The 23,273-nt window shown below is 35.6% G+C and overlaps 2 protein-coding genes, 1 long non-coding RNA gene and 1 pseudogene across 5 annotated transcripts; 1 reads left to right on the plus strand and 3 right to left on the minus strand.

Moving 5' to 3' along the window:
* Positions 1 to 2,403: 2,403 nt before the first annotated feature.
* On the minus strand, positions 2,404 to 12,760 carry LOC103341254 (uncharacterized). Its single transcript, XM_089042654.1, has 7 exons — positions 12,696 to 12,760; positions 8,029 to 8,312; positions 7,361 to 7,412; positions 6,864 to 6,925; positions 6,599 to 6,673; positions 2,906 to 3,009; positions 2,404 to 2,722 (listed from the first exon to the last, which is right to left on the minus strand). Exons 1-7 carry the CDS (start codon positions 12,758 to 12,760, stop codon positions 2,564 to 2,566), a joined length of 801 nt encoding a protein of 266 aa, XP_088898780.1. The 3' UTR covers positions 2,404 to 2,563.
* Positions 12,761 to 14,295: 1,535 nt separating this feature from the next.
* Positions 14,296 to 17,305, minus strand: LOC103341253 (AP2/ERF and B3 domain-containing transcription factor At1g50680 pseudogene; annotated as a pseudogene). The gene is made up of 3 exons (XR_016122432.1): positions 17,246 to 17,305; positions 16,970 to 17,050; positions 14,296 to 15,617 (listed from the first exon to the last, which is right to left on the minus strand). The product of XR_016122432.1 is annotated as an AP2/ERF and B3 domain-containing transcription factor At1g50680 pseudogene (transcript).
* A 527-nt stretch (positions 17,306 to 17,832) lies between these two features.
* Positions 17,833 to 18,889, minus strand: LOC148914479 (uncharacterized). Its single transcript, XR_016122433.1, has 2 exons — positions 18,520 to 18,889; positions 17,833 to 18,385 (listed from the first exon to the last, which is right to left on the minus strand). It is a non-coding gene; the product is annotated as an uncharacterized LOC148914479 (long non-coding RNA).
* Positions 18,890 to 21,147: 2,258 nt separating this feature from the next.
* Positions 21,148 to 22,552, plus strand: LOC103341252 (Cytochrome c oxidase, subunit Vib family protein). 2 transcript variants are annotated; one of them, XM_008244745.3, is made up of 4 exons: positions 21,148 to 21,330; positions 21,453 to 21,590; positions 21,730 to 21,805; positions 22,271 to 22,552. In XM_008244745.3, the coding sequence occupies exons 1-4, from the start codon at positions 21,247 to 21,249 to the stop codon at positions 22,276 to 22,278; spliced, it is 306 nt and encodes a 101-aa protein (XP_008242967.2). In that variant the 5' UTR covers positions 21,148 to 21,246; the 3' UTR covers positions 22,279 to 22,552. The 2 variants fall into 2 exon arrangements, with proteins under 2 accessions (XP_008242967.2, XP_008242966.2); XM_008244744.2 differs by lacking the exon at positions 22,271 to 22,552 and having other exon boundaries at positions 21,150 to 21,330; positions 21,730 to 22,066.
* The last annotated feature ends 721 nt before the right edge of the window (positions 22,553 to 23,273 follow it).

The following is a 23,273-nucleotide window of genomic DNA, read 5'->3' on the forward strand; positions in this document are numbered from 1 at the left end:
AGCTCTGCTCTTCATATTCATGATTACTCTTACTTTCTTGTGTGTACGCAGCAGTGTATGTATCTCTATCTCTCAGCGTCAGAGCCAAGTAATTAGGGTTGCTCTTGCTTGGTGAGATTATTATTGTAGACTTGTCACTGTCCGAACAAATAATGGCTAGCTAGCTAGGTAAGGTAAGGTAAAGTTGATGGATAGTTGCCTTTGGGTGGGTGGTGGATCATCAATATGCCATCATGGCATGTGCCACCACAGTGTTATGTTTCTGCTATGAAAAAATTACAACATAATTATATCGCAACTCAATCATGTTAATATCATATTCATCAAGAATCCAGACAATACAAGAAGTTAAAAAACAACCTACGTCACCAATAAAGGTTAATTGAGTTGATAAGGACCGTTGTCAACAATCCATCTTGATGAGTAATCTATACAAATCCAAAAAAATGACTGACACTCCCTTTGTAAGTTCTAAAAGAAATCTAAGTATACCTTGACCTTGAGATAGGATAGCCTTCTAAACTTTCCTTCACCAAAAAAGAGATAACTTACGTCTCTTAAGAGGATTTTGTCATCAATATATATATATATATATATATTTATGTATATTTCTATACATGATTCTTTGTGTCTGCAATGAAAAGATTATCTCCTTCCTTGGATTGGATATATTAATTATCACAACAAGAGAGCCAAATTCTGATTCATAGAAGAAGAGAGTTGGCCTTTTTATCAACCTAAAAGTCTCCTTTCTGACTTTTCAAGAATAGGCACACGCATAGGCAGGCCACATGGCTGGTTGGCTTTCAGAAATTTGACTTGTCTTTTGGGCCTAACATTTGGATAATGAACCACAGATGGGCCTATTTCCCATCAACTTTCCAATAAGCCCAAATCCACCTTAGCCTTTGAGTTTGGGCCTTCTTTTTGGGGTTTAAAATGGTGTATTCAATTATGATTCTAGAGTGTTTAAAACGATTTTGTTTAAATACCAACTTTCATAGAACTTGATGGAACTTTATAATTCGTATAGAACTTGATAAACTTTCAGAAGACTTCTATATAATTTTTTAATAAACTTTCTTAAGATTTGTATGGCTTTTATTACAGACTTCTATAATTTCTTTAGCTACTATGGTTCCTTGTTCTTTGTAGTCGTAATGAGAAAACTCCAAGCGCAACATCTTTCAAATTCAGAAATAGATAGACACTACTACAATTTAGTTAATCCACGACTCAAAATAGACGACAGTGCACCTTAAAACCGTCGTCGTGTTTTAAAAGACAACGGTTTTATAAAATCGTCATAGTATATCATCTTATATACTACTAAAGTGGAGTTACGCTGGGTTGATTTTTAAAACACAACACTTGTCAATTAATAAGCGTCGTCTTTTAAAACACGCTAAACAAAAGGGGCAGCTAACCTCTACCTAAAATTCAAATTTCTCCGTGTCTATGTGAAAATCTTATCTCTCCCTCCTTGAAACCTCTTGAGTTCCTCTCTCCTTCCTTGAAACCCTCTTGAGCTCTCTGAAACACTCACCCTCTCACTTTTCTACTCCTCATGCGTACCTACCAACCATTGACACCGCAATGCCATTGACACAGCTGCACTGTCGCCATTGTCTTCTTCGCATCACTCACCACTAGTGTCATCGACGCCATCTTCATCCCAGACTTCACCGACACTTGCAAACTGACGTCGTGAGGTCGACACCACCACCAAGAAGACATACAAACTCTTATAAGGTTGTCAATTATTTCAATTTTCTATCTAGTGATTCAATGAACAATTCTTATAAAGTCGTATATAGATATTTTAGAAGAAAAACAAGTATAAACCCTAGTAACAAGCATAAACTCTAACCCCAAACTATAACATAATAACAAGGAAAACACGACGAAGAAAAATCATCGAAAAAGAAAACCTAACGAAGTATTGATCAAAGAAAAAATAAGGAGCATACCTTCACAGATAGAGGAAGGAAGTTGTTCGTCTTATGTTGCAGAGAGAAAAGCTAGGGTGAGAGAAAAATGTCTGATGAAATACTTGGGGGGAGGTTGGATTTATTATTGTCTTTGTTATTTATAGCTCTCCTCTTAAAACCTACGAAAATTTATCACTTAATAAAATCCTTCCAAATATATGACTTTTCGAATACACCTAGATTTTATTCAACTTTTTTATAATCCTAATTGAATACACCCATTTTGAAATACAAGTCGGAATTGAATAAACCCAGACTTGTAAAACCTCTTTTAAAGTTTGTATAAATCCAAATTGAATACACTCAGATTTTTAAAATCTTTTTAAACGGATTTATAATCTTAATTGAATACACCCCCTGAGAAAACATCAAGAGAGTCTTCCACTCGCAGAAGATATCAAATTCGACTCACTAAAATCAAATGCATGGATAATATATTGTCTGTAAAATATCTTATCGTTTGGATAAGAATTGGGAAAAGAAAAAATACACAAACAGAAACTATCTGTAAATTTAGTCTTAGAAAGGCCGAGACCTTGAATTCCCCTCCAAAGCTTTTTGCAGAGCAATGCTCATATGATATCGATCATGAGCTTTGAGATTGCAGCTTCCTCGCGTCTCAGGAATTCTAGGTGCCAAGCTAAACCCTTTCGCTGATCCCATTCCCTTTGAACTTCGAAGAGACTGATATTCTGTTTCCTATGCATGCTCGCACCAACAAAGAGTAATTTCTGCACTATACAAAGGAAGGTAAAGTCAATAATATTACATTATATACAAAGATTGCCAGGGCATTAATTTTTAAACCAACACAAAATGATGGCGAGTTCTAGTTATAAATCGGCCAATTACATTATTACGCCATGATCAACATCACTTCAAGGGGAAAAAAGCTAAAAGAAAAGCATTTTTACCATTTGCTTCATCAGTGCTAAGCCAAAAGACGAAAGGTAAATTGGAAGCTGGCAATTCAGCGCCGAAGCCATCACTTTAAGGTGGCTTGATAGTACATCCAAACCTGAGTGTTCAAGTTAGAAGGGGACAAAAAGTACACATTGGTCAAACACTGATACCCATCGCCTGTATATCTTCGAAACTAGAAACGAAACCACACAGCAATCAGGTTTTGAGTGGAACATAAAACAGGATTTGATAGGTAACCCTAAAATGCTGCATATGCGGTACAGAGAGTACTGGTTTTGCAAACTTTCCAAATTCAAAACATTATTTACTCTGGCTAAAGCAAGAAGTACCAAAATTATCAAGTTGTCCTTGCTTGGGAACAAAAGCAGATTGCAATTTGTGGTCATGGCCTAGACAGTTTTTGAAATGAAGATCTGGTTTCTATCATGATTAGGGTTGATACTCTAAACTTAAACACTTTCAGCTCATTTCTGCACAGTTGCCATCATAGAACCCATAAAACTTTTCAGGGACTAGAATGCATAGCATTTAATAGGAAGCAATTAAACCCGCCAATGATTGAGAATCATGTAGTGAGAGATATAGAACGAAAAGGCAAAAAGAAGCATTAAGCCTTTGTTGCGAATAAGGTGCTAGAATGTGATAGATACACGCAATTGAGAATAGTGTGCAAAGGATATAAATAAAACAGAAAAGCAAGATCAAACCTTCTCCAACACTACACAATGTTAAAATTTAGGTATAGAGAAGATGAGGAAAAGATGAAGGAAAACAACGGATGATGATTGTTCAGGTTATACGGCCTACATCCGCAGAATAAAGGGCCAAAGGGGTGACATGCATGTTAATATCTATGGAGAACAGTACAGTAGAACCCAAACTTGAGAGTTAAATACAAGTAATTAACATTGTAATATTAATGTAAGGCAGAATAAAACTTTTAAATCATACAAATTCCATGACCCCACAGAAGGTATATTCCGATTGGATCAGAAAAAAGAAAAAAAAAAAGGTATATCCTGATGCAATATCCAAGCCAATTAACTCTGACCAAACAAGACCAACATGATGGAGCACCAGACGGTGGTGGTGCTCAAACCTGGGATAGGCCTCGAGACAAACATCAGGTATACCATCACAACTAAAAATCATCATTCACATGCACTGGCGGATCCAGGAATTTTTAAGCGGATGTGCAATTTTAAAAGGCTAAAAACTCTTTGTAGATTGAACATCTAAGGCTTTTTACCTAGATTGACCTTAGGTCCCTTCATGCATTCATATCATACATGAAAAATTGTTTTATGTAAAAATATTGACTAAGTATGAAAAATGGTTTTTCGAAATAATCATTTTCTCAAGATAATTTTTGGCGGCTTTTATTCCTTACACATCAAATAAGAAAACTCGATTTTATGGGATTTTATTATGAAGTATATATTGACTTAATGAGCTATCATTTTTAGCCTAAATCATATTTTGTACTAAAACCGATTTTTCAAATTTTGATTTGGGGGGAATTTGATTTTCTAGTATTTTTATTTGAATCCAAATGGAGGTACTTCCTTATTTACATTGTAAACTTAAGTAAATGGAGTAATATAAAAATAAATGAAAGTAAAAAGACAAAGACATTTACTTAAATGTTAAAGATGGAAATAAGGTAATCTGTACACCACCACCAACTAAGCAAATGGGCAATTTCAAACACTTACAATGGTTTTTCTGGCCAGAGAAGGTGCAGCTGCACCTCCTTGCTCCTTAACAGATCTGCCAGTGTTCACATGGAAGCAGGTCTAAAAACCAAAAAAGTGACTACTGTACTCCTATTCGATTACAATGTTATAAGCACCGAATATCCCACAAAGTTAATCAAACCATTTGATTTCAATATATAAATTATGACCAATCATGATAAAATTGACCAAGGCTAGGACTAGGAGTACTTCCACTTAGATGTCATAATCATTACTACCTTTGTTTCCCACAACTGCGAAATTACTTGCAGTCATTCTATTTGCATCCTTTCTTTGATTATTCAAGATTCTTTCAAGATAACCACAAAGCTTAAAATAAATTTGCATTATTCATATTTGGACTCAAAAGGAAAAATATGACAAAGAAAAGCAAGTCAAGCATTCTTCAAATTTTATCAAATCAAGCTTTCAACATCTACGGAATGTATTGGATCTAAAAATCAACATAGAACTTCTAAAAAACAACAGAAACATATAATGCAATTACCTTTGTTTTTACCTGAAAGTTCTAAATCGTTAGTGCTTATTCAAGCGTCATTAATTCCTGTCCTATGTGGCAAGAAACCGTCTTACAAAAGTTTTGAATTTACACAATGTGCCTACAAAAAAGCTCAAGAGTATAGTGGACTATAGTCTCCAATAATTAGCAAATACCAACAAGATAGAATCAATAGCAACAGCAAGAACATGTATTAAATGAGCCTCTCAATACTAGTTTCTCCCAACAAAAAAAAAAAAAAAGGTGGCTGTGCAGAGCTGGATATTAAAGGTATAACATAAAAATATATGTAAGAAACAGTACCCGAGATGAAAAAATTAATTTGTGAAGAACAGAAAGTTAATGTTATTCAAATCAAGTCCAGAGAAAGAGGGTATCTCATGTCATGCTTACTACTAATGTGTAATCAATGTATTAAATCATCTTCAATGACTCAAGTTCATTACCAACTTCTCATTCCCATTATTAAAAATAAAATAAAAAGTGTTCTCCACCTCTTGTCCTATTTCCCCACCCATCTTATCCTCCCACCCACTATGTAGATTTGAAAAATACACGATCCTATCTTTCCACCCAAGATTATTCTAAAATATCATTTAATTATTAATTCAAGCAAACTCTCTTTGCTAATCATTAGTAGTTGAGATATGGAGAGGATCAAGTTTTCTTTGACAAACTAGATAAATGTTTTAGTCTATGATGAAAAACACTACGATTTCCTTGCCTTTTTGCTGGAATCGTTATCTTTAACATCCATTCTCTTGTTGTTTTCTTCTTCAGAAACAATTTGATTGAAATAACATAAGAGAGAAGAAAATTGTATGTCAAACAATAGAATTGGTGGGTTACGTGAGTTGACTTTTTTTCCCGAAGTCCATAGAAGTCATTTTACAAAGGGATAAATTTGTCTTTAAAATTTTGAAGATAAGGTTTTTTTTGGTGGGGAGAGAGGGGGAGAGGGGAATAGGATAGGGGTGGAAATAACAGCACTAAAAAAAATTCTCAACTAGTCACCCATTCTAAAAACTAAACCAACATAGTTAAACGCCTAGCAACTCGTTTTTGGTCTAGTGGTAGTTGTCTCCACTTGGTTAGTGTAGGTCTCAAGTTCAACATCACATGGATGCAAATGCAATATAATCCTCTGCTGGGTTTGATGCCAAGTTTTGGCTTAGCTTTGTTGTGAGTGTGTGTTGGACTGTTGTGAAGGTATCTCTGAAAATATATTTAGTTTTGTAAAAAAGAAACAATAAACAAACACACACAAGAGGTTGGACTTAATGAATTTCTTCAACAACTGAAAAAAGGATTTAAAATCAAATTTAGAGATTACAAACCCACATATATGAAAACAGAAGAAAAAAAAGTGATCGAAAATAAATCAATAAATTAAGTATCATGAATACTAAGGAGATTACAAGTGTTACCTTGATGATTAACATTCTGCAAACGAATGGAAGCATAAATCTGCTGCCCCAGACGCCAAAAAAAAAAAAAAATTCCTGTCAAAAATAATTTCAAAACATAATCAATACCGTAAGAACAATTAAAAACCTGATTTGAGTTTAGACAACTGAAACCCTATTCTTCCTGTTAAAAAAAGCCCTACTCATTTCATTCACCTTGGTTGGTACCGAAGGAAAGATCTTCGGAGAAAGGGAAATAAATGAGAAATTAGGAAAATAAACTGACCTGTATAAGGAAATTCTTCCCATCTTCGAAAATGTAATTTCTGACACAAGAAAAACTGAGATCTGGCCATATGAGGAAAGAATGAGATGCATTCCATATTTAGCAGTTCACTGAGGACTGACGGCAGGGTTTATGTTTCCGATTTGGGGACAAGAGCGAAAAATCAACAAAAAGGAAAATAAAAAATCATCAGAAATTAATATGAGTAAAATTTAGTTTGGTTCTATTTGGAAGAAAGTACCCACTCCACTGGTATTTCTCCACACACACAACCAAAAATAAAAAAATAAAAAATAAAAAATACCCACTGGTAGTTGTCGTGGATGGATGGTTCCAGAAAAAAACAGATCCAATATTGGTTTTTAACTTTAAAAAAAAGTTTTATATGACATGAGTGCATAGACAAAGGCTGCTAGCATGGAAGAAGATGAAGAAAGATAGGAAGTTCCGTTATAATGTGAACAGTAGTGAGATGGTAGATACGAAGGAAGGCGTACCTTGATTGAATATTCAAAACCCAATTCGTCCTCTTCAACTGCTCAAGAAGATCTAGCAAGGACCATCAAAAGTCACGCTTTCAAACTCCAATCACAACTTAGAATAACTAATAATAATTATTACTATTAAATAATTTCAATAACATATGTTGAATTGTTATAAATAAAAATCATAAATCATATACATAAAAGAAAAGAAAAAACAAATTATATGTAACGGGGAGGGGGAAGAGGGAACAAAAAGGGAGTGTGTCTGATAGATGGATGAAGATCTAGTTGTGCACGGGTAGCAAAAATTACATATAAATAAAATAGCAATAAATAACATGTGGTTGTGAACTCCAGGAGCCACGTAGATCCATCCAGTAAGCTTGAATCACAAACAGAAAGACAACTGTAAGCGTGAGAAAGAGATGAGAAGAATATACAGCCACATCAAAGACGATAGAGGAGATATAGGATGATCCATGTACTAAATCCTGCAAGAAATGTGTCATATACATCTCTATCTATCTATGATCTATCAGGTCAGCTGGGATGGAAAAATAAAATATTTATAATTTTAAAAATTGAGTAAATGGAGAGAGACAGATAGATAGAGAGAGATGTGTGATGGACATGCGTGCCGTATGGATGAGGACATAAAAAAATGTTCTGGAGAGAGACACCTGGAAGAAGGATAATTGAAAGAGAAGAGGGGACCGTGGCCCCTGGCTTTACTTTCCTGCCTTTTTCCTGGGCCGCTGATGAGAAAGCATCTGTGGACAGTGCCCTTCTCTGTGAATTTAAGTGAGATAAAAGAATGGAAGGGCAAGGCCGGCGGCAGCAGCAGCAGCAGCAGCTGACAGAGAGAGAAGTGAGCACGCACCGCACCAAGGTATATGCTTTTATACAATTGCCTGCGTTTGTGTGCTCACTCTCTTCTGTCAGTAGCTTCAAGCTTGAGCTTCCCCTATTTTACTTCACTATATTCCACATCCACACACACACACCCACACACCCAGAGAGAGAGAGAGTCAGATCTGAAACCTAGCTCTCTGTTCACATTCACATCTATACATATTACATACTCCCCCACCCCTTCACTTAATTTTCTTCGCAAACTATACATGTAAACCACATACCAACATTTCAAATCCCTTTGATTGAATGAACAAGATCTAGGGTTTCTTTTATATATCGACCTAACCCCGCATAAATAGTTAAACCCTTTTCACATGTTCTGTCAAAATTAAACAAAAAGTATGCATCTGCGATTTTTCTATAAGAAGAAGTAACTCCTTTTAAAGTAGAGAGCCAAGTTATCTTTTGTTTTTAACAATTTATTCCTTCCTAGTTAGCAGCAGCCTAGCTCACTCATTAAATGTTTTGTTGTTGGTTGCACACACTTGCACTAGGGTAGCGGGTTTGCAGGTATGATGAGCTCAGCGCGAACACACACACCACCTGCAGGGCCTTTCATCGATCGCATTTGACGGTGTGACAGCATATATTAATTAAAAGATGAGATGAGATGAGATGAGAGCATAAATAAATTGATTAACAGATAAACAAATCAATATAATTGACGGTGGAGAGAAGGGGATGAGGGAGATGAGGCACAGATCGATGGTGATAAATGAAGGAAAGAAGAGAAGACAGATGTGGGTTTGTTCTGGGTTTTTTTAAAGCTTTTTTGACAAGACCTGTTTGTTTGGTAGGAGAGTCGATGGAGCAATCTATCTCAGATCCTCGTCTCATTATATATCCATCCAATCCTCCGACAACTAAGTACCATTAGTAATTATGCATATATCTACAGTAATTCAATTCCTAAACCCGACCCCCCAACACACAGTTCAATTCTCTCAGATGATGTTGAAAGAGAAAAAGAGGGAGGGAGGGAGAGAGAGGTTAGGGATGGTGGGTGACGTATCGAATTGTACTGCTTTTGGTAAATCAATGGCAAGTAACAAGACTTGCTAGCAGTAGTTTGATGATGAAATTGAAACTAAGGGGGTGTATTGAATTGAAATTTTAATGGATTATTTTGAAGCTTAAAAGTACAACGGTATTCAATTATGATTTTTAAGTAATCAATAAAATTATGGTGGTATTCAATTATGATTTTAAAATAATCAATGCAAGTCCGGTAGTATTCAATTAAGACTTTTAAAAGATAAGAAAAAGTATCGTGGTATTCAAAAACTTAATGATTTTAATGTATTTCATTAAATTGTGTATTGTGTGAGATTTTTGAGTGTGTAATACAAACAACAAATCACATAAGAAATCCCACCCTCATATGCTTGATTCTTATATATGCTCTCATACGTTTTTTCTTCGCATCATTATTTCATGCTTTCTACTGTGCAAAAAGATATAAATATAAAAACAAAAAACTCTTCAGCTGGTGGGCTCGTGTGTCTCGATTGGTTTCCCCTCCTACCTAGGTAGTGGTGGCATTAGTCCTGTGGTCTTGAGGTTGTGGCTGAAGCTGAGTGGTGGGTACTTTGGCTTAGACTTGGTTTTTTATTTTTATTTTATTCTTTAGTGGTCTTGCTGGAACTTTCGTGGTTCTTGGAGTGGACAAGCTAGCTATGTGGATTTGCTTTTCATTGTAGTTGCAGTTTTATGTTGTATTATTTTGCTTGTGAGAGTTAATGGTAGTTTTGCATTTGTAGTTTAGTGCTCATGTGAGTGGTGTTCTTGCATGTTATGTCTAGGCTCTCATTATCTTTAATGTATTCATTTTGGTCATGTGTGGTTATGTTGGGAGTTACATTGTTGATGTCAGTATACTTCCCTTGGACTAACATTTGATGGTTATTTTGCCACTATTTTGTATTAACCCTAAAAATTGAGTATATGTATCCTAAAAATTAGGCAAATTCCTTCAAGTTATGTATAGGTGATTGATGATGAGTGATAGAGTTGAAGCTTATATAAAAACATAAGTAAAATCACATAATTGCAATCTATCAAAATCATAAGTAAAATCATGTAATTGCAATCTATTAAAATCATGAGTAAAATCATATAATTAAAAATCCGGCTAAAATCCATTACATTAAAATCATGTAATTACAATCTATTAAAATTTCAATTGAATACACCCCCCTAAATGCACTTTAATGGTAAAAGTGATAAACTAAAGTCATAGACCAAAAGTGATTTTTTTGCTGTTTATTTTCAAGTTATTGATTATGAAATCTTTACCTTCGTTTAAATAAAAATGTTATATTTAGTATTCTTAAATAATGATCTTGTTGATCTAAAAATCTTTTCGGTCACGTGTGAATTACTTAATAATAAAATGATGGAGTAGGCCGAGCGGATTTGGTGACACATACTTGTGCGTGGCGTGCCAATACCACGGTCAGACTTAGTCGTGGATACGAATGAGTGATGGGTGTGCTATTGATCTTGACTTCTTTTCGAGCGACTATGGCCAAAATAGGAATATATTCTTGGTTGTAAGGTTCTAGGCCTTGACCGCAAGGCCTTTAGAATGAACATGCGGTTGGATAATGTCACCAAGCTCAATAGCTAGGTGGTGACATTGGACTTAAGAAATACGGATATCTGGGGTAACCTGTATGGATGGGGATGGTGCAAAGAGTTAACTTTGAAAACAATGAAAAACTTGTTGATATATAAAATGAACGATCAAAATTGTGTTTGCCCACGAACTCATAAAGATTTTTGAGATTTTTCTAACAAGAGTTATCCTAAATCCTTAAGAAAAGTATTGCAAACTAGGAAGTACATGATAAAAAGATAAAATGGTGCATTTGAGTAGCCATCGGGCTTGGTTAGGACCCTTATTTCTTCGATTTTGTTTCCATTTATACACCACCTCGCATCCCTCTTGGCAGAAAAAATCATGGCCATGCTCTAACATGCATCCAATCAGCTATGTGGCTTTCCTGGCAAGCTTTTACTTGTGATTGGTCAATATGGGCGGTGGAAAGGGTGAGTCTCGGCCGCATTCCAACCATAAAGGGAGGTGGAAAAGGCGATCCTTGGTGGCTTGGCAATGCTTATTCCGACTTTACCTCGACCCCAGAATCTTGCTCTCTCGGGGAAGCAAGTCACTGTTTACTCCCACATTCGGGTAAACAATCCTTCGGTTTGTTTATGTGGTCGAGCTTATCCTTGATGACTTGCAATTTCATGGGGCCCATCTTTCCCGGGCCCATGAGCGAAAAAAATCTTAGGGCCAATTTGACATTGTTGTACTGTGAAAATAATCGTTGTCAAATTTGCTATGAGAGAAATTAGCTATGAGATAAAGCAGTTTGGCGTTTTGTGAACTTTTTGTTAAAAGTGTTGATACTAATTTCCGCATAATCAGAAAATGATTCCTGCATCCAGTGCCTCTTTGAAATTGATTCCTTTATAATCAGAAAATGAAAGCACCTAATTAGCTTCTTTCCCTTATAACTTTCTCTTATAACAATTTTTAAGAATAAATGATTTTCTCATAGTTTACCAAACTGAGAATACTATCACCCCAAATAAGCAATGTTAAAGCACTTAATCTAAACAGATCTTAGTTTGTAAAATGCATTTTATTTAAGTTCTTTTATTTCCATAAACAACTTTTCACTATAATCAGAATTATGAATATGTATGACTGCCTAAGTTTGTATCCAAATCTATTTTATCTGTCAACTTCTTTTTTAATATAATTGATATTGAGAGAAGTGGAGTTTTGGCTGGGAGAATTTCCACCAGCTAACTTAACTTATTGTGATCGTGTCAATAGGTTAAAAAAGCCAGTCGTGTCTAAAGACTAAGAAGATCTGAAAACGAAAAACGAGCGTTTGCCAATGCCAGAGACTAATTGGTATTTGACCAATATTTTTGGTGGGGTCTGGTTCTCCATGTTGATGTGAGGTAGCTAAGGGAAAAAGAATGGAGAGGAAGTGGGATTGCGTCAGACAAGGGGAGACATGATAAAGACGTGGATTAAAAATCTCCCTCCCATTTTCATCATGTCATCATATCATCTCTGCATATGCAGCAGATGCTACAGTATCCATATATGCATTCCCATCCATATATGCATTCCCATAAATTACTATTTACCTAATCGCTAGTCACGACTCACGACAACTCTGCTTGAATTATATAGTAGAGTTGATTTTGTTTGCTGGAGAAGGAAAAGAACGCTGTGAAAACACAAATACACACGACATGAAATATAACCTAAAAGTCTGCACTCGTATTTCCTTTATATTGTTAATTTTGTCGTTATAACTTGGTTTTCTTTTCTAGACATGTAAACTAGCTTTATTCAAATTATTGTTTATATTACAACCCAACCACCATCCGTCACAACCACTTGTACCACAACTTTGTCATGACCACCACCACCACACATCTGCTATCACCACCATTGTACCCTCCCACCATCGCCGCCTCCACCACAACCAACCCTTTGCCACCACCTTAAGGTCCTTACCACACCATCAATATCGCACATGATGACATTCACCTTCTTCATCTCTATCGTTAACAAATTTATCAACTATCACTTTTTAAACAATGAACTTTATAAATTTTATAACGTAAATTTTCGTCATTATTCAATTGCATAGTATTTTTTAAACTTATTTATCTATGTAGAGTTGGTGTTTATAAGTGTTTGTCATGAAGTGCTTCCAAATTCACTGTTGCCCCCACATTCCAAAATCCATTTCCGTAGGGTTCAATATTAATTTTAAACATTATAATTTGTAACGCAATTAACCCCATTAATTCCACCTCAAGAATTACCACTAGCATCCACCACTTGTACCACTTGTACGCATGTCATTTTATTTTTACCCACGATTATTATCTCTTCATCTTCCACCACCGACCCACAACTTTAAAGTGTGATGTGATGGACAGCCTTCTGTAGCTAGCATTTACTTGCGTATAGTTGATTTTGCCACATTACACGTGGGCGTATAGTTGATTTTGCCACATTCCACGTGGAACTACTAAACCCTTAATATTTTGAATAAATTAACATAAATTTTTAACAATTGTTTATTTCTAAAAATAAAGAAGAAGAAGAAAAAGGCAATTGTTAAATTGAATGATCGCAAGTTCAATTCGATGTCAACAACATAATAATCATAACAACCAACAACCATAGCCGATTAATAATAACGAATGTACTAATTAATAGTGACAATTAAATTATCCAATAAAGTTGGTACCTGCAGTCACTTCCATCAAGGATCAAGTTCCAATTCATTGAGGATTAAAATCCAACATTAACTCTGAATAATTATTCCCCAATATCCCCAATCCAGATGATGCAGATTGGGTTTAAAAAATAACTTCTCATGAATTTCATAGGCCCAACCCAACTGAACTGCTATTAAGGAAAGAAAATAACAAAACACGACAACAAAATTTAAGCTCGTTTGGAAGTGATTTTAGATAAGCAAAAAAAAAAAACAATTTTATGGAGAACTACTTCTCCAAATAATCACCTTAAGCGGTTTTAAGTGATTTTATGGATAAATAAATGAGAAGTGATTCTGCTCAGAATCACTTAAAATCACTTAAAGTGATTATATGGAGAATCACATGGGAGATGGTTCTTTCAAAAATGATTCTGGCCTATCTAGAATCACTCTCAAACGAGCCATAAGCCCATGTTTCACTGTTCGCTTGCAAAACATACTTGCAACTCACAATATCTAAGAAAGCCGCAAGGCATACCAACGAACAAAACAGCAACTGCATCCAATTCAAATTAGTACACTTGCCTGAAATACAAAATCGCATTCTTTCAGAATCAGAACCAAAATAAACGTAAACACAACACAACACAACTCAGACTGTACAAAGGGCACCAAAGACAGCTCAAAAATTACTGTAACTCAGCCCTAGCTAGCCGCAGGCAATCATCATCCATCCTTAACAAAAAAAATATCAGACAGACAGACAGATGCAAACATATGCATGCATAATGTTATAGTAAAAATTTAAAGTTCCATGACATCAATATCAATTAACAATTGATCAGTTAGCTTGATCTCACATCCTTAAATTTCAAAGGATGCATGTTTAGTATACCAGATGAGAACCTACTTAACCCTATTCCCTGCAAAAGCTCAAACAAAAACTTCTGAACCATTTGAAAGGTGAACTATACTATGATCGAATGCGAAGAAAGCACATCGACATCACTGATTTCCACTCCAAAGAGCCTGAAACATTTCTTCTGATCTGCCAGGAGGATTCCATCTTCATCTTCATGAATATTTGGGCTTACAGCTTCAACTTTAAACTTATAATCCAAATCCATCATGCCTCCATCATTCATAACACCATCAAATTGGTAACTATTAGCATTATTCTCAACTAAACAGCTCACATCATTGCTTCGACCACCATCCTTTTTAACTTGAATCATGCAGAATGAGTGAGGCTGCTCCTTATAATTACCGTCCCCAGATTGCTTGTACCGGCATTGCAAGAATCTGATGGTGTCTTTGGCCTGCAAATCGTGTGTCCTAACAAACCTACTCCAACCCTTGGTGAATACAAAACTCTTGCTGCTCTTCCAAAAACAGAACCGGAATGTCCATGACCTCATCATCCTATCATAAAACGTCAGCTGGCTGGAGCAACTCTCCACCTTTCCCCTTATGGCTTCAGAAACAGTGGGAAAGTAGGTACACGCATACTTACTTGGTATCACAAGTCTATTGAGCTTACCCACATCGCTTGGCGTCAGCTCTTTTTGGAAAAGAAAGTCTTCCAACAGCTCTCCCTTTCCGTTGCTGCTTTGTACCCTAGCTAAGCTGCCAAATTGAACATCAGCCCCCACACTCTCAATTCCAGACCGGCTTCTTCGAAATTCCGAGAACTTGGTCTGGTAGGAACCATCCTTGATCATGATGAGCACAACTTCTGTGGCGTACTGATTCTGAAAGTGCTGCTCTTCAAAGGTGGTTTCTGTCCACGGAAAGTTGCGATGGCAGTCTCTACCCCTAAGCTTGAGTGCAGCACTGTCATAACCCATGGCTGCATCAATCTCAGAATTGAAAGTGCCAAGCCAAACCCTTTCGTGATTGGCATATATTTGGGCACCCCAATGCCCGTTTGGCTGCTCAACAACTCCTTTGAACTTCTTAGACACACGCTTACAAGCACCATCTGTTGAGTCATTAGCAGCCAGGCTTGAATCTGATACTCCTCCTACAGTATTCATTTTCATCCCACTGTTTGAAACCGTACTTGACATGCCCTCTTCCATAATATCCTTCTGCAGTCAAATAGGAACTTTATGTAACCCAAGCAAATCAAGATAAATAGATAATTAAAATAAAAGTACATATATATTCTACAACATGAAGAATATCAACTAATATACATATACAAGAGGATACCAAAAAATGTCTTCGCAAGCCAGCCAATTATTATTCAGATGGTAAGATGGAAATATCTACTACAACTGTACGGAAGATAAGGTCACGCAGATGCTAAGATGCATGACATAACGAACATTTTAGCATGCTAAGTCAAAAGTTAAACAATGATACTGATGCACAACTTTTCCAAATTCAAGACCAATCAACTAGCATTCTACTGTGATTAGGGTTTAACACTATTTTAAACTTTTCAGGGTTATAATCCATGTATCCCATTCTCTTCCTAATTTCTCAACTCTCCTCATCATCATAAAACCCAAAAATATATATCAGACCACCATTCAATTATCACCAATCAAGGCCACTTGAAAGAGTACCACTTGTTCCAAAACTTAAATTGTCTTTCTGCCAAGGTAACTTAAGGGATTTTGGTGGGTCTCAAAGCTAAGATAGACCTCAAGGAAAGGTGAAATCGTCCACGACCACTCCAAAGACATAAAACTCATATGAAGCAAGACCAATATTGTGATATGAAACGCATATACATGGAAAGCATCCTTCCAACACAACCAACCTAAAACCCAAAAGAGAGAATAACTAAAACGAAATTTTATCATTTTTATATGTTACAAAAATTAAAGCCTTTCTATTTTCTTCTTGCTTGTATTGCATCAGCAAGATCATGTATTGAATGAGCATCTCATTATTCAATTTCTGAAACAGATTAGCAGATCTTGTGACTTTCATCTTAAATACATTATTAGTTTAAAGATATAAAAACAGTACCTGCAAATTTATTTTATGTAGAATAGTATTGAGTAGAAACAAGTATATAATGGTAAAGAAGATGGTTAATGTTCATCCATAAACAAGCCGAGAAAAAGGCATGTCATGCTTACTAATCCGTAATCAATTTCTGAAACCTTCTTCAATGACTCAAAGTTCACTACCAAATCAACTTCTCATGTTCCGATAATAACAAAAATTGAAAAACTAGAAGAAAAAAAGAGAGATCATCATCATCTACCAGTAACCAGGCCGTGCTGCAAACTAAAGGAAAATTTCTCCACCCCATCCCCCAAAAACCAAGGAGAAAAAGAAAAAGAAAAAGAGAAAGGGATTTACAACCAAAAAACTAAAAAGAAGAGCATTAAACGAAGCTATAAAAACAGAAGGCAACAGTGATAGAAAATAAATCAATAAACTGAGAGAGTATCATGAATATTAGGGAGATTACAACCGTTACCTTGTTAATTAACCTGCTGCAAATAAATGGAAGCAGCAAATAATCTGTTGCCCTTGAAGCCAAAACAACAATAAGTACTTCCTGTCAAAGTAAAAAAATTAAAACCAACAACATATATGTATAGGAGTAGTGTAAAGAAGAATCAAAAACTCTATTTGGGCCAGCTTATACAACTGAAACCCTAAATATTCACCTTGTTACCGAAGCAAAGATCTTACGAAAAAGGGCTATAAAATCAGAATCCAGGAAAATCTGGTAATTGAATAAAGAAGTGACCTGAATAAGGAAATTTCTTCAACTTTGAAAGTGTCATTAATGACACAAGAAAAGTTGAGATCTGGCCAGATGGGGAAACAATGAATTCTCTCCATTTTTGGCACCGCGCTGATGAGTGAACCACAAGGGTTTATGTTTCCTCTTTTGAAACCGAGCTTCCACCGCCGCTTTGAGAGACGACGAAAACCAGAAATATACACAACAACAAAAATCGCCATAAATATACATTAAAGAAATTATTAGACCCCAAAAAGAAAATCAAATCGGCAAAAATGACCATAAATATATATACACGAAAGAATTTATGGTCTGGGTTTTTGAGAAAGTACCCTTTTGAAGTCGTAGATAATGGTTTCTCTCCAGTTTTCAGATGGCACCATTGGAAAAGAAAATCACAGCCAAATATGCCCTGACATTTATCAATTCTTGTATTTAAAAACAAAAATAAAATTCAATAAAAAAAAAATTATGAGACATAAATAGGCTTGCATTGCATGGTCTAAAGACAGAATGGGGGGAAGAAGAAGAGGAAGGGTTTTGATTTTTGATATTATTCATAACACGTGAGTGAGGCATGAACAACGAACAATGATCATGTGTTTCCGTTAAAATGTGAACAGTAAGTAGTACATAGAGTGGATAGGGAGGAGGAATTAGTTCATCAGTTTGAAGTTTGATTAGCAAAGGACAATCAAAAGTCACGCTAATTTCAAACTCCATCATTACATCTTATCATAATAATCATGATAATGGTACATAAGATAATTATTGGGATTAAATATATTTATTATTATAATGTGAGAGGGAAAGAAAAGAAAATACATACATACGAGTGAAGTATCTAAAAACATAGACGGTTTAGATTTTTGAAATACAATGCGGTTATTATTATAGTAGATGTACCGAATACTGCCTGGATGTTTCATGATATTGTTATTGTGTTATCTATTGTAATACATGAAAAAATATTTTTATTCCTCAAAAGAATAAAAAAAGAAAAAATAAACATATGTAGGTCTGTGTGGGTTTTCTTTCCTTTCATTGTCGCTTTTTGTACGGTAGTCCCTTCACCATATCATCTTGCAAAAGATAAAGAGGTACCCTAAATTGATTCAAGGGTACGAAGGAGGGGCTCTTTGCCTGGGAAAATGAATGAAAAATAAATATAAATAAAAAGCAGACAGACGGACAGAGAGAGGCATAATACATATAAATGAAATGAAATTCGATTCTCTCTTATCTTCTTGTAAGAAAGAAAGAAAGAAAGAGTAGACCTGGAAGAAGGTGGAAGGGGAATAAGATGGCGAAATAGAGAGAGTGAGAGAGAGGATGGAGGAAGAAGATAGACACAGAGAAGAGAAGGAAAAATGAATGAAAATGGAGGGCTGACAGAAAGAGAAGTGAGCACGCAGCGCGCAAAGGTATAGCTTTTTACAATTGCCTCAGTGTGCTCACTCTCTTCTGTCAGTCATTCTACTGTCTCATCACCTCTTCCCGCTCTCTCTCTCTCTCTCTCTCTCTCTCTCTCTCTCTCTCTGCTACATCGCTTCTTCTTAGGCAGGAGGGGTCTTTCATGGCCGATCTTATGATCTTTTTTTCTTTGGTCGAAGGTCTTATGATCTTATATGGGCTTTGGCAGGTGGGTATGGTGTGCCAACGACTGTGCTTTTGCCAGCGAAAAAAGGCAAAAGAAAGGAGGAAAGTGACAGCACTGGTGGTAATATTAAATTATATAAGAAATAATGCTACTTTTACTACATTTCTATATAGGTGGACAGCCACATATGCAGCAGGAGAGCCTCCAGAGGAACAGAGGAACAGAGACAGAGATAGGGATAGAGATAGAGATAGAGATAGAGACAGACAGAGACAGAGTAAGACAGATGATGGAGGATCTAGTTCCAATTCCAAATTAATACTAACGCACGGCGACCAACAAGAGTTAGAGATCAGAAATCCATTTCCACTGCTTTCCTAGCTAAACCCAATTTACCATGTTTACATTTTTCATCCATCTGCTTTCCCTTTTTCTTTCTTTTTTTCCCCTCAAATTTCTGTTTGTTTCTCTTTCTGGTTTATATGTTAATTTTATTTTGCGGATAAATTATGGCATGGCTATCAAAATAATTACATTTTTCTTCTTATTATGTATATACTAACACATGGATCATGAATGATTTCAATTTCTTACTTTTCATGCATTGACTTATATATAAGTAATAAAAAAATATTATATGAGTTCCATGTTAAAATGGGTAATCAAATATCCTCAAAATATGGAATCATGTAAACTAGAAGGAGTGGTTAATGTGATTCTAATTTCTTATTCCGTAATTACAGAGTTTCATGAATTCATGACTTCCCTTTTTCTAATAATAAGTAAACATACCATAAGGATTTAGAGTTGGATATCTACATTGAGCGGTGGTTGGTTGTGGGTGTTTCATACATTAACATCTAAAGTCACATCCCTTCTAACTATGGGTGCAAGTTGAATTGGAAATTCTGATTTCGACAGATTCCAATTTTTTATTTTAGTGAGTCTAAATCAATTCCGACATTCAAAATTTTTGACAAATAATTGTTTGAGATTTTTCAATGTAGAGCCAATTTTAACCTTTCAAACCATTGGATGTGTCTTAAATGTTCAACTATTTTTTTAACATTTTCCACACAAAAATCCGAAAATATGTAATATTTGAAAATTCCAAGTTTTCCAAATCTGAATAGATGTTGAAATTCCAAATTTTTTTGGAACGAAATTGGAAAATAATTTTAATTATAATTTTTAATATAATTATTTGAATTGGAATCCCTTGATTCCGATCCAATATGTTAATTTTGAAGACCAACCCTTACTTCTACGAAAAAACTTAGAGATTTTCTATTTAAACCCCACACTTCTCTTAATTCACCTCATGTTCTAAGTTCACCCCAACTTTTAATTTTAATTTTCACAATTTCTAAGAAAACCCCACTATCTTCCCAAACTACCCTTAAATACACCCCAAACTGAAAAAAATAAGAACTAAAAGAGATTTTCTATTTAAACCCCATAATTTTCTTTGTTCCCAGCAAAAAAAAAAAAAAAACCACAAGCAAATGAAACCCCAAATCCGAAATTTAATACTTTTTAGAAAAAGAGAACAATTTTACCTCTCTCCAAGAACTGTAATTGGAATTCTAACACTTTGGTCTTGTTGAGAGAGAGAGAGAGAGAGAGAGAGAGATAGAGAGAGTTTGTAAACAGGAAGTTGGAAGGAGGTTTCTAAAACTCAATATGAAGAGTGGTGGAGTGTGTGTATAGATGTACTAGGGTTAATTATTAAGTTGGATGACATTTTTTGTCTTTTTACACAATAATAAAACTTACAGCTTAATGATTTAAGTATTGGGGTGAACAAAGAGAAGTGCGGATTTAAATAGAAAATCTCAAAACTTATATGTAACGGAGATAACACTGTTTTGATATTTCAATAACACAATGACACATGAAAAAATTATCTTACGTGTCATTGTGTTATTGGTCGAAAATAACAAAAAGTGTTATCCCCATTACATGAGAGTTTCGCTTTTACTTCTGACCTCACCCTAATTCTGATATTAAAACAACTTATTTGATCACGTGACGTGTAAGAGCCAAGAAAAAAACTTTTTCTACAATTCCTTCCAGTTTTTCCCACTCGGCAGTCCTATCTCTCTCTCTCTCTCTCTCTCTCTCTTAAAAAAAAATCTTTTCAATATTTGATCATTATTAAGAAAATTTTATACAGTTGAATTTTAATAATTTACAATCAATCGGGCTTATATACAAAGATAAGAGAGGCCCACTTGGTGGGTTGGACTGGACCAACCCCATTCAGTCTTGTTCGTACATACAAACCCAAACCCAAACGCAAAATCCCCTTTCACACTCCGTTTGTTGCATTGCACTCACCGATTTCACAGCAACTCAACAAAAGCAGAGGTTTTTTCCTTGCTTTCGAATTCGAATCGAAGCCATGGCCACGGAAGCTTACGCGGCACGAAACCCGGATGAGATTCACACTGACGTACTCTCTAGTTCCAGACAAGCTTGCTATAAGGTCCTATTTTATTTTCTCTCTATCCGTTATTTTTTTTGTTTGTTTTGTTTTTTGTAAATGTAAATGTGCATGCTGTGGATTGAAATTGGGGGTATAATCTGCAATTGTGTGTATTTGAAAAGGCCCGAGACGCTTTCTATGCGTGTTTGGAGAAAGAATCGGACAAAAAACAGACTGAAATCGCGTCCAAGGGGCTGTTGTACCCAGCTGAGTGCAAAGCTTCGAGGGAGGACTTTGTCAATCACTGCCGTGCTTCTTGGGTAAAATCCTCATTCTCAAGTCTCAATCTCCATTTTACCTTTTTGCGTTTCTTGGACCATAATTAATGTAGTTTTAGTTTTAGTTTCTTGGGTTTATTTATTTTTTTGTTTCTAATCGCGGGGGTTTTTGACGGTGTAGGTTAAGCATTTTGATGCTCTCTACTGCAAGAACAAGAGTCTGAAGAGGCTTTTGGATGATAAAGACTCGAGGAGAGGTCCGTTGTCACTTCCACAGCCTTACACTTTCAAGCCTACCACCAGTAGTTAAACTTTTGGTTTTGATGGGTTAGCTTAAAATGTTGTTGCTCGTATTGGCTTTGGTGATTTGTAGTTGTACAGGCTTCAGCAATAGCGAGATATAGAATTAATTGCCTAAAGCTTACTTCTGATGGTTAAAGATTTCATATAAAGAAAACTGTAGTATCACTTTCTCATCTTATTTTCATGAATGGAATGTCGATGCTTTAAGATTACTACATACATTTGCACTTTTGTTTTATCACAATACTGCTATGATTCTATGCATTAATTTTGACTCCTTGCTGTTATGTTATAACTATACTAGGAATACTTGGGTGGGAGTAGGATTGCTTTTAACATTAAAACTTAGAAAAACGGATTTACGAGAAACTCTTGTAAAAAATAATCGAAGTGAATGGAACCTTTATCGATTTTGGCAGGGGTATAAGGCTTGACTTGGCCCCTGAAGACAGAAGGAATCATCCTGGTGAGTTACTGAGTGCTTCATTAGTCAGCGGGAGAGATCTATAATGGTTTTAAGGCTTGCAGAGGTGGTACAGTGTTAAGAAAGTTTTGAGTCTTTTGGTGTGTATTTATGCTTGCTTGAATAAGAAGCACTGGAAAAGAAAGGTGTGTCTATCTGACATGATGTTTCTGGTAAAATTTGATTGTATTAATCTGCATGCTCACGCTAGTTGTTATATATCTCCTATTCTTCATAAGTTTGATGGTCTTGACACACCTAAGACATCTAGGCAATTGCAAGAATGAATTGTTGTCAATGCCATTGTTCTGATTCCAAGCTAGTCATGGACCTGGTGGTAAAGCTTTGTGGAGTTGGTTCATATATGTGTAGCTGTAGCCTATAAGACTGTATGCATCTTTGTGAAATTGTTTTCTCCTTGGTATATGTTTTCGAAGTAGACTCTCTGTAAAATTGTCCGACTATTCCAAATGATCGAAACAAGCTCAGGTGGAGAATGATCTCTTATCCAGCTACCTTCATTGCTAGAAAAAGTTGCTTGGTGTTTGTCTTGTGGACATGTATATTTTGGTTTGCATACTAAAGAATTGAGATAGATAGCTCATAATCAGGTGTTGTGATGTGTATAAATGCTCTACAGATATAGTTGAAAGAGTTGAGGAGGGTATTAGCTTTTGATATTGATAGTGATATGCTGGGAGCTCGTTTGAACTTTTTGGGGGAAAGAGGAAGGGGGTGGTGTTGGGGTACTGCGTGATCATGGCAGTGTTTTGGGTTGTCTGGGGAGAGAGAAATAGAAGAACTTTCGAGAATAAATTAGAACGATAGTGCTCAGTTATGGGACGGAATCAGACATTGGGCATCCCTCTGGGCCTCAACCTCCTCTGAGTTCAGTGGGATAAATTTTCAACTTATCCACCGAGATTGGAACGCTGTAGTCTTATGGCTTAGGTTGCTTT

This window comes from Prunus mume, linkage group LG8 (genome assembly GCF_029339155.1).
Source record: "Prunus mume cultivar Tortuosa linkage group LG8, ASM2933915v1, whole genome shotgun sequence".
NCBI classification, from domain to species: domain Eukaryota; kingdom Viridiplantae; phylum Streptophyta; class Magnoliopsida; order Rosales; family Rosaceae; genus Prunus; species Prunus mume.

What these genes read in the sequence shown, in the direction of transcription:
- LOC103341254 (XM_089042654.1), bottom strand. Translation starts at nt 12,760, where the DNA reads ATGGTGGGAGGGTACAATGGTGGTGATAGCAGATGTGTGGTGGTGGTG. An exon ending in GTGGTCATGACAAAGTTGTG is followed by an intron (nt 8,313 to 12,695) that starts GTACAAGTGGTT and finishes GAAGTAAAATAG; the next exon opens with GGGAAGCTCAAGCTTGAAGC. An exon ending in GTTTTGAATATTCAATCAAG is followed by an intron (nt 6,926 to 7,360) that starts GTACGCCTTCCT and finishes TCATATGGCCAG; the next exon opens with ATCTCAGTTTTTCTTGTGTC.
- LOC103341252 (XM_008244744.2), top strand. Translation starts at nt 21,247, where the DNA reads ATGGCCACGGAAGCTTACGCGGCACGAAACCCGGATGAGATTCACACT. An exon ending in CCAGACAAGCTTGCTATAAG is followed by an intron (nt 21,331 to 21,452) that starts GTCCTATTTTAT and finishes GTATTTGAAAAG; the next exon opens with GCCCGAGACGCTTTCTATGC. An exon ending in ATCACTGCCGTGCTTCTTGG is followed by an intron (nt 21,591 to 21,729) that starts GTAAAATCCTCA and finishes TTGACGGTGTAG; the next exon opens with GTTAAGCATTTTGATGCTCT.